At 37.0% G+C, this 11,537-nt stretch overlaps 2 protein-coding genes across 2 annotated transcripts; one reads left to right on the top strand and one right to left on the bottom strand.

Annotated features, from left to right (window-relative positions):
• Positions 1 to 789: 789 nt before the first annotated feature.
• LOC107802031 (E3 ubiquitin-protein ligase CHIP-like) lies at positions 790 to 7,765 on the bottom strand. The gene is made up of 8 exons (XM_075219091.1): positions 7,383 to 7,765; positions 7,232 to 7,299; positions 7,082 to 7,145; positions 6,410 to 6,481; positions 1,752 to 1,885; positions 1,496 to 1,649; positions 1,298 to 1,408; positions 790 to 1,213 (listed from the first exon to the last, which is right to left on the bottom strand). Exons 1-8 carry the CDS (start codon positions 7,485 to 7,487, stop codon positions 1,088 to 1,090), a joined length of 834 nt encoding a protein of 277 aa, XP_075075192.1. The 5' UTR covers positions 7,488 to 7,765; the 3' UTR covers positions 790 to 1,087.
• A 1,621-nt stretch (positions 7,766 to 9,386) lies between these two features.
• LOC107819955 (auxin-induced in root cultures protein 12-like) lies at positions 9,387 to 10,916 on the top strand. Its single transcript, XM_016646154.2, has 2 exons — positions 9,387 to 9,913; positions 10,546 to 10,916. Exons 1-2 carry the CDS (start codon positions 9,458 to 9,460, stop codon positions 10,819 to 10,821), a joined length of 732 nt encoding a protein of 243 aa, XP_016501640.1. The 5' UTR covers positions 9,387 to 9,457; the 3' UTR covers positions 10,822 to 10,916.
• The last annotated feature ends 621 nt before the right edge of the window (positions 10,917 to 11,537 follow it).

Here is an 11,537-nt window from a genome sequence, read left to right as displayed (position 1 = left end):
CTTTTGCCCCTTATTTTGTTTAATCAAAAGTAAAAGTGTTATAAGACATGTTCTTTGGATTTTTAATCCCTCCTTTTCCGGAAAGAAGTCAACGAGACTAGATTTTCAGAGAACGATTAAACTACCAATAAGTATGTGCAAAATGACCCACCAATGAATATATACTCGTAATCCCCTTCTAAAATCGCCTCTTCCTGAAGTCCAAAACTCAAAAATGATGACAATGAGCTAAATCCCAATATCTGGATATAATATACCCCTAGGCAGAAAATGCACATTGCAATCGCGACGTGTACCTCAAGCGTTCGCAAAGAACACCCACATGCACACCTACGTAATTGTGGCTCTTAGAACGCGGAAATGAAGAACAAACCCCTAGCTCCCAAAATCCTTCTATGTGATCGTGCCCTATGCCACACAATTGCAATTCATACACCTGCCACCCAAATCCGGCCGAATTGGTTGGACAGATTATGTTTTCATGGACTAAATTTGACACCCCTAATATCTATCTACATATACTTCGTAAATGGAGCCAGCAGACTGCTCAATGTTGCATGGATTGTGATGTGTGAATTAAAATGAGAGAGAGATACAGGACTGCTTGGTTAAATGGGAAATGTGGGTCAATTGCTGAAGTTTAGTAGTTAATAACAGACAATATCCTAGGGGAAAATGCAGTTTTAAGCTCTCTCATTTTGTGTCTATGTTGGTGTGATGGAGAACATATTGGAAAATCAAGTCAGAAGCTTGTTCAAGCTTGTCAATTCCTTCACACAGGAACAGACATTGTATATCAAAAGACTATTGTTTCATTTGATCAATAGTGTTAGCTGTAACATCTCACAAAAAGCTGGTGATTTTTTGCTGTACAATTAATGAAGACCAACAAGCCATTACAAAAAACACTACACTGTACAACTGTGATTAACATGGGAAACCATGTTAATATTCAATAGTACTGGAAGCTGTTAGCCAGATGACTCCCACAAAAAGCCGTGTCCTCCTTTCCCTCTGGCTCTGTTCTTGGTTTCACTAGCACCATCATTGACATGCATCAGATGATATCGATCATACCAATGAAAATTCAATCTATCCTGTATGCCCAGCCATGCCTATCCAGAAATGCGTGTACAGCTTCTTTTATGGCCAGATTTGGCACCAACTGGGACGTATAAAGTGGTTCTCGTGTGATTGGATCAAATTTTCCAACCTAAATTGGCACACTCGGGAATATCGATAAAATATAAATGGAAGAGAATCTGAGATGCCTAAGGTGATGAGAAACAAATTTTACCTTCTGCAAATGGTCAAGGATCACTGCCCGCTCATATGTAACCCCACTGGGAGTGATGACAGGGTCACGAAAAATATCAAGAGTGATTTTACAGCACAAGTGATCAGGAACCTGGAAATATTCGGTGTCAAACGATAATACAATGCAGTTGCTTTCAAAAGGGAGAAATCACTAAGATGGTAATGCTTGAATGCTCACCTCAGTTGGAGTATCATCTTCTGCAGCTTTCATGAAAACTTTGCCTACAGCTTCCAGTTGCTTCAAAAGAGACGTTGAGTTCTCATCTACGAGCCCTTCTATCTGAGAACTATCGAGCATATGTTTCTCCTTGAGAGCTAACTCACAGGATTCTCTGAGGCACATTACACAAGAAAAATAATGGGGAGACGACCTATGTAATGGTATAAAAATAAAGTAACGGAAAGTTATAAGTGACATAAGCAAGAGCTATTACTTCAAGTTCTGAAGTTCCCAGGAGCGTCTTGTAGATTCATGCTCCCACTCCAAGTACTTTGCTTTTGCAAGCTCTTCCCATATCTCTTCAACCATGTAACTTCCTGGATTCGCACCTCTTCCAAGGTCTAACGCCTGTATCATAATTCAGCAAAGCAAACTTCCCTAAAATCATCCTTTCAACCATCATAATTTAGCGAAACGAACTTCCCTAAATCATAGTTTCAATTATGCTCATCAACAACCACTTATATTCCACACGTGGGGTCCGGGGAGGGGAAGTGTATACGCAGACCTTATCCCTACCTAGTGAAGGTAGAGAGGTTGTTTCCAATAGACCCTCGGCTCAGAAAGGTAGGGAGGAGGAGAAGAAGAAGCAGGGGGAGAAAAGGAGAAGAAAAAGAAAGAAAGGGAAGGTGGGGGTGGGGTGGGGGGGGGGGAAGTAGTACCAAAATAGTAGCAAAGGGGAATACGATAACTGAAACAAACTAAACAACACAATGTAATATAAATCTGAGAATAAGAAAGTACATGCGTGCTACTAGTACTACTGGTAAGAAAAGGCGAAACCATCAACTACCTACTACCTTCTACTCTAATCCTCGACCTCTACACCCTCCTATCAAGGGTCATGTCCTCAATGAGCTGAAGCACGTCATGTCCTACCTAATCACCTCTCCCCAGTACTTCTTAGGTCTACCTCGACTAGGGCTGTGCATGGATCGGATCGGATCGGATTTAGCACATTTCGGATTGAAATTTCGGATTTCGGATTCCACAAAATGCAATCCGAATCCGATCCGAATTATATCGGATTGGATCGGATTGCATAATTTCGGATCGGTTTGGTGATCGGATTTTCGGATCGGATTCAACAGTTCATAACAGAACAAAATACCTTGAAGTAGAATTTACATGCATCTTTATGCCCTTACTTGTTTAGCAAACTGTCGTTGATGTTTAGCTCCTCATGATTTTGGCCATTACCCTGTTGGTCCTTATAATCTTCTCTTATTAGAAGTTATCAAGTACTACCCATTGTTTTCATTTGCGATTTGGCCGTACGAGTTAGTATATGCTGGATTCTTGTTTAAAATTCTCTTAGCCTTTAATGGCTCTGCCCATTTTTTATTATCTATAATTTGGTGGGATGAGTTAAGTATGCTGGGTTCTTGTTTAAGAATTTCTCATAGTCCTTTAATCACTTGTCGAGCAGGATTCTAACAGCATGGTATTCCAGCATTAAAACTTCTGACTCGAGAGAGAGTGAGTGATTCTTAGTGTCTTACCAGTTACCAGTGCGGTCGCCGGAAGGCCCGGAACACAGAGAAGAGATAGAGGAAGCGACGAGCAGGAGGGAGCAGCTTGAGGCGTGAGCCGTGAAGACTGAAGTGAGCACTGAGGCCTGAGCAGCAGTCTTCTGGGTGTGACACTCACTGTGACTTGTGAGGACTGAGGAGTGAGGCCGTGAGAGTGAAGGCGTGGACTGTGAGTGAAGGTGAAGTGGTGAGGCGTGAGCAGCAGAAGCTGCAGAATGAAATAAGACCTAACCTAACCCTAAAAAATAAAATTGGTATTATTATTCCCTTAATAAATTCGGATTTCGGATCGGATCGGGTTCAAACTATACAAATCCGAATCCAATCCGAAAATCCGAATTTTTAATAATTCAAATCCGAATCCGATCCAAATATCCGAAATCCGAAATCCGAAATCCGAATTGGAGCGGATCGGATCGGATTTCGGATATCCGATCCAAATGCACAGCCCTAACCTCGACCTCTTCTCAAACCCGCTATGGTCAACCTCTTACACCTCCTAACAGGAGCGTCAACGCTTCTCTTAATGTGCCCGAACCATCTAAACCTCAACTCCCGCATCTTGTCCTCCACGGATGTCACTCCCACTTTGTCCCGAATAACTTCATTCCTAATTTTATCGCTCCTGGTACACCAACACATTCATCTCAGCATCCTCATTTCTGTTACTTTCATCTTATGCACATGGGAGCTCTTGACTGGCCAACACTCCGTCCCATACAGCAGGGTTGGTCAGACCATCACTCTATAAAATTTACCCTTAAGTTTTGGCGGCACCTTCTTATTACATAGAACACCGGATGCAAGCCTCCACTTCATCCATCCCGCTCCAATACGATATGTGACATCCTCGTCAATCTCCCTACTACCTTGTATAATAGATCTGAGACACTTGAAACTACTCCTCTTGGGGATGATTTGAGTATCGAGCTGCACATCCACGCCTGTTTCAAGGGCCCCGTCACTGAATTTGCACTCCAAGTACTTTATTTTGGTCCAAGTCAACTTGAACCTTTAGACTCCAAGGTCTGTATCCAAACCTCCAACCTTGTGTTACCCCTACCTCGTGTCTCGTCGATCAACACTATATCATCTGCAAATAACATGCACCATGGCACCTCTCCTTGGATGTGTCGCGTCAGCACGTTCATCGCCAGGGCAAATAAGAACGGGCTAAGAGTCGATCCTTGGTGCAACCCTATCACAGCTGGAAAGTGTTTTGAGTCTCCTCCCACAGTCCTCATCGAGTCTTAGCACCATCGTACATATCTTTAATCATCCTAGTGTACGCTTCATAAGAACAAATGAACTTTGATAAATTTATCCAAGACTTGTTTGTTATGTACTAACAAGAAAAAAAAGAAGAGATTCATCCCAAACTCTTTTGCAAAGTATATCACGTCGCCTGGCATCTTAAGAACAGAGATTAAGATATCATTTTGCCAGCACAACAGTGGCCATGAATAGTTCATGAATTATGGTTGGGTTTCTTATGCCAAGATTTGAAGTCACTGATGGTAGTATGTTAATTAACATGTTGTTGTAACATACATTATTGTAACTTGAGCATCAAGTAGAGAAGTGTTTGATTACTGGAGTCAAAGCAAAACCCCAAGCCTGGAAGCATTAATTTGCAGGAGTTCACTTGTTTCATAGGTTTAGATTTTTCCTTTGGAACACAACAACCTATGAGGAAATCTTTAGGTTGTAGTTTACATTTGGTGGATTAAACTTAAAAAATCCCTTTAGCACAATGTTAGTCTTGAAATCTTATTGTTATTTCTCCAGGTATTGTGTGAATGCAACGAGAAGACCGTTGACGAATAATGAAACAATTTATATATTGACATTTCGTGCTTATTTTCAAATTTCTACTTTGATATTACCATCCGGTAACTACAGGATGATCCACAAGAAAGGTGGCAGGATTCAAACCTATTGCCAGCCTGCCCCTGACGTGAATTACCCTTTCCAGTGACTATTAGTAAGAGCAACCAACAATGAGCATATAGGTTTGCTACAATGATGTACAAACAATTATTTGATAATGCTTCTTGAGGAATTTATTCATAAAATAATTCACTAGCTTCACTTGTCACATTGACTGGGATAAATAACATCCTTAATATCAACACTATTTTAAGCTGCGGTGGTCTCACCCTTAACAAAAAGATGCGAGCCAAGTCGACCATTTTCCCCATCAAGCTCACCTCACATCTATTGGACTAAAAACGTTCCTTTGACAGTGGGTTCATAATATGTTAATTACAAATGAAGTGAAAGCGAACTCAAGTCCCAGATAAATATCATAGCTAAAAACAAACATAAATCCAGCACACACAAAAACACTAGGTGATTTCTTCTTATCTACCTAAACTTTGGTGGGTAAAGTTACTCGGTGCCTGTGCTGGTGGAGATAGCAATTATCTAATGGAATAGTTGAGATGGGCACAAGCTGGCCCGGATAACACCGTTATCAAAACAAAAAAAAAACATAAAGCCGACTATTCTAGCATAATTAGCTTTTCATTTATCTCTGCACCTCACCTGACAGTTATTTCTAAAAACTTCATAGAGCGACTTTTAGAATAATTCACCACCATGATGATCCTAACACATATGAAGGATGCTAGGGTTATCCCTGACACAAATGCTATTATCCAATAAACGTTTTCGGCACTTATCCCTAAGGTTTACAGTAAGCTTCTTCTTTGGTTAAAAAGGAAATTATATTGGAAGACTAACGGCGAAGAATATATGGTTAAGGCCAAGATGTTCTTCACAAGCAAGCTAGAAACAGCACATTGGAGTGCAGTGCAGACTCTCCAAAATATTGCCGCACCCGTGACGGGTCTTCCATAAATGCATTGCTTTTGGAGGATCCGACACGCACCCGGCAACATTTTCAGAGAGTCTGAGCAATATAGGTTACTCTGTATGATCATTGAGCTCAAAGCATAAGGGTGAAATTAGATCAAGTTTAGTTAAGGTTTGAACAAGGCATTTTTATGGAAAATGCAGACTCAAACGAAATGATAAAAGGCTCAGAAACTTGCTTTCTAATCAGGCCTGCTAACTTCATATGTTAAACTATCGAGAAATGAGCAATGACAATAGCAGCCGCACGACATCCTTACTTAAAGAGTTGCATTTGGATTAAACTAGTATGAACATGAAAGAGGAAATTATAATAGCACGAAAGAGTTGCCTACTTTGTCACTTTATCATTTTCATTTTTGGCACCACAGAGTGCCACGGCCACAGAAGAGTTAAGTACCAATTTGATGTATAGACAGTTGCAAGACAAATATTTAAACATGTGAAAGAGACGATGGCTTACCTTTTCCAATTCCCTGACACCTTCAGCATACTGTTCCTTTTGTAGCAATGCAAGACCAAGGTAATAATGGGCCTGTACTCCCAGAATTCACTCTTTAGGTCATTATCTGTAGGGAATAAAGAATTTCTAGCTACACCAACTTAGAAAGACCATAAATTCAGCAGATAAGAAACAGAGGTGTTCTAAAATTATTCAGCTCAGTTCTATCTGTGATTATGTAGATGCTCTAATAAGATATATTATCCTCCTAAACGTTGCAACAACCTTTGAAACAGTAACAAATTAACAATCTCCAGAATTTACATCATTAAAACCTCCAGATTATCTATGCATTACACTATGCGAACAGCAAGATTACAATAATACCATATTTGAGTTGTTTCCACAGTGATCCTATTAAGGTAACTGCTGTCTCAGCATATGACTTCTCCGGTAGAACAATAAGGATTTCACTTCAATTTCTTTCTTCATACTTAATTGTTATGACCATAAAGATTATTAATATCCATGAGAAGAAAAGCTAAATTTAGTTAAACACCGAAACACGCCTAGTCCGTCCAAAGAACAAAGGAAATAAGAAAATATCAACATTGATAGAACACATATATAGTTATATGAATTCCCCACATTGGAAAAAATGTTAATTTATGCTAAATGTTACAAAGTTAGCACCTTTACAGAATTGTGATCGAGCTGAATAGCCTTTCTACAATCCTCCTCCACTCTTTGCCAGTCACTATAAACCAACAACGACAATAATAAATGAACATATACAATAACATCATCAAAATGCCCAAAAGAAATTCTTTTTGTGACACGTACTTTCGCTTCCGATGGCACAAGGCACGATTAGTCCAATATATTGGAACATTAGGGCACAATGTAATAGCCTACAAAGTAAAACATACAGTAGCATCAGATATGTTAGAAGAGTAAGAGTAATATTTTCATTTAACCTAATAGTAAAAAAGACCTCAGTATAAGCATCTATGGCAGCCCCAAATCGATTCTTTTGAAAGTAACTGTTGCCATCTTGCTTCAGTTGCTCCGCTTGCTTTGAACCCACGATTGCTGACATTTTTTCACTCTTTTTTTTCTGCGATCTTAAAATCACCTCGATTTCCAGCAATCTCTATACCCCCCAACGCCGTTTCTATTTCTCCGTCCAAATTATATACCGGCTATAGATACACGTATATACAGAAGATGTGAAACAGGAATATTTCTGGGGTGGAGTAGAGAAAGAGATAAAGGGCTGGAAAATTAAATTGAAATTGAAATATGGGAAGAAATTGAGCGGCAAGAGGGAGAGGAGTCGTCGCGAAATTTCAAGAGCATAGCATAGCAAATGTGCAGAAAGGAGAAAACAGCGATTGCGTCACATATATGATGGTGCGCCAAGATGTCACAATTCAACGTGATTGGGCAGGCTAACCAGCTTTTCTATTCGTCAATTAAGAGGATAATTAAAGAACAGCCATTTATCTTTTGGAGCAATTTAAAGTTATTACACGGTACTTATAGGTCACGGTCTGGCCTTCATTTGATTCTACGTAAATGAGCAATGCTTTATGCATCGACGTACCTTTTTTGTTTTGAAATTAAGTACATCACATAAAAAGATATGACCTACCTATGGAAATTTATTAAAACAATTTAAAATACTAAAAGGGATGAACCCGCTTAAAAGAGTAATAAAGCATAGTCCTGTGGTCAAGCGAGGTCCAAGACAAAAGTTTTATGAGTTCTAGATGCGGAATATGCAAAATTATTATTCACTTATGTTTTCTGAAGTCACGAACCAAAAAAAAAAAGTAACAATAAAATATAACTAAATCTCTATTAATGATAAGATTTAAAAGGGAAAAAAGCTAAAATTTGTCTGTGACTTTTTTTCTTTTAATATATTATATGAATTTCTAATTTAATAGCACATGATATTTGATATTTTGTAGGCAAAAAAGAATTAAGCTAATTTTGAACTTAAAAGTCTTCTTTTAATCTCTTTCACTTTGATTTAAGTTATACTAACAATTAACCGTGAATAGGGTCGACGTTCGGGCAGTTCAGATTGGATATGAGAATTTCGGTTTGGATTTTCAAGTTTTGGATTGAAGTAATGACAATCCAAATCCAATCCAAATAAGTTCGGATTGGATCGAATTTTTTAAGTTCGGTTTCAGATTAATCGGTTTGGATATTATGGATTTTCGGTTTTGAGTGTATAAGTTGAGATGTTTCTACTTTTTACAAAAATGAATATCCAAATGAAGTACTCATGTTAAATTGCCCGAAAAGTTCCTCATTCTTATCGCAATCATCCAAATAAAGTATTCAAGTAATGAAATTATTATTAAAAAAATTCAACAGAAACATTAATACGGCCGATAGGAAATAATAATAGTAAAATCATGTCCAATTAAAAAGTATTCTGACAATAACTTAGTAATTAATACTAAATATATGAGATAATATCTAATAGGTAGAGTGTTGAACTTATTACCATTGACATATGAATAATGGACTAAATATAAAGTATAAGAATTTCGGATTTTTGGATACCCAAAAATCCAAAAGTACCAAATCTAATATCCAATCCATAATCCAAAATTTTTTAAAATTAAATCCAATATACAATCCATAATAAAAAAAATCTTAAAAATTTGGATTTCGGATTTGCCCAAACTATGCCCATCCGTAACCGTGAAAGTCTTTCACATAATAATTGTGGTTTTAGTTCAAATTATCTCATTTTCGAACACCACATATTTATATTAGTCAATCGATTTCCTTTTCATATAATATAAATTCACTATAAAAATTACATAATCAAATCATTGATAAGATAATTACAAATAACTTTTACAATTAACATTATTTGATAATTTGATAAACATAGTAACTTAAACCTATTATTACAAGTTGTACTAATAGCAAATCTTGACATTATCACAATAAAATAAATTAAACGATTCTCTTCCCCTACATAAACCCAAAATACACCATTCTCGCAACTAACCATACCATCAATTTACTACTACAAAGAAAATGGCCTCTGTTCTCCATTTCCTAATCATCTTCTTTATCTCATTTCTTCTAATTTCCCCTACAATATCACTCAAATGCTCGTCTCAAATCTTTTCTAATAACACCCACTTCGCCAACTGCATTGATCTCACTTTTCTCAAATCTTCTCTTCACTGGACTTATAATTCCAAAAATTCTACACTTTCAATTGCTTTTATTGCTCCTTTGCCATCTAACAATGGTTGGGTTGCTTGGGGTATTAACCCCACCACCCCATCAATGATTGGAACTCATTCTCTCATTGCATTTAAAGAATCCAATGGCTCCATTGTTGTTAAAACCTACAATCTTACTTCCTACAAAACCATTGTAGAGTCTAAGAAACTTTTGTTTACTGTGTTGGATTCTAAAGCTGAGTCCTCTAATGGGGTTTTGAAAATCTTGGCCACTTTGGTACTGCCGGCAAACTTGACTTCGGTAATGTTAAGTGTTTGTCGTGATATTTTTACCATATTTGTATTATTTATTTTTTGGGTAGAAAAGTATAAATCTTTCGGTTTTGTGTTTCTGATCCTTATCCTTTTCTAGGAGAAAAATATTTGAGAAATATATATATTTTTAGTCGCTCTAAAAAATAATAGCTAACAAAATGTATAATTTTATATATGTGTATATTATATGCAAACAATATAGATATTTTATATGTTTTTTGGCTTCGAATACAATTAGTTTCGATTGACATACCAATTTTGTATTTTGCCAAAATATTTTGGATTAAGACTTTTTTGTTTCACTCGATAGCATCAACAATGTTTTAACTCTTTTTGAGAGTTTTGTTTTAGGGAGAAAATTGTTGAGTAACAAATGTTAGCATGACACTTTAGTGAATTATTTTGAGAGTGAGGTTATTGCTTCAAATTCTTTTATATTTTTTTTATATTGTGGATTGTACATCTCGATTCTCGACCATAAAAGTAGATCTATTATTCGAAACCAACTTCGATACTTTTTTTTTGTCCACTTTGGTATATGTTTTTTTTATTTACACATTTACTCTCGTTTAAGATTTGTTATTTTTATATGACACCAGATTATTTTGATCCTGACAGGTGAACCAGGTCTGGCAAATTGGTCCAGCAGTGAAAGATGGCATACCAGTGGTACATAAGTTTGATGCAGACAATTTAAATTCTAAAGGCATTTTGGATTTGGCTACTTCTTCTGGTGATAGAAAAAAGAATGCCACTGCCTCTACTCCTGCTCCTGCCCCTGCTAATAATACTGGTGGACAGAATGGAAAAGAAACTGGTGGATCTTCAAAAATTTGGGAGAGTGATTTTAGTTTCTATGTTTTCTTATTGTTTCTTGGAGTTTGGTTATTGTAATCTTAGATTGACTAAATTTTCTGATTTTGTCAATGCAATAACACGATTCTGGAGGTCAAAGATTAGTGTAAACGGTTAGTAGGTAGTCGAGTTTCGGACACATTCTCGTATTATCTTATGCTTCGATTTTTATTACTACCTATCGTCAGTGGCGGAGGCAGGATCTCCACGAAAGGGGTTCAAAAAAATATTTTTTGTAGCTAGTGGAAATTGAACTCATGACCTCATATAGATTTGGAACCCCCTTGACTACTAAACTACACTTTTGGATTGTGTTAAGGGTGTTCAAAACTTAATATATAGAGATAAAAAACAGATTTTGCCTTATATATACAGTGTAATTTTTCGGCGAAGGGTGTTCGGATGAACACCCTTGCGCCCCCCTAAATCCGCCCCTGCTTGTCGTTACCCTTGCTTCGGTTGTCTTATTGCTTTGTTATTTTGATGTTGTTACTGTTCTTGTTTTCATTAGTCTCGACATGGCTTCTTCACTAATGTTTTTCTTTTCAAAACTGTTAAGAAATATTTTTTTTGAGTCGAGAGTCTTCCGAAAATAACATCTTTATCTTCATAAAGGTAAGGGTAAAATCTACGTATACAATACCCAAATGTCATGTTGGTTCATTTGTTATGAATTTTACTGTTCTTTGTTCTTTTTTTCTTACGCTTAGTAATTACTTAAAAGTCATTCATTAATTGATGTCCAAGGTGTCAAT

Source organism: Nicotiana tabacum, chromosome 8 (genome assembly GCF_000715075.1).
Source record: "Nicotiana tabacum cultivar K326 chromosome 8, ASM71507v2, whole genome shotgun sequence".
NCBI lineage: Eukaryota > Viridiplantae > Streptophyta > Magnoliopsida > Solanales > Solanaceae > Nicotiana > Nicotiana tabacum.
This window is presented reverse-complemented; position numbering and strand designations above follow the sequence as displayed.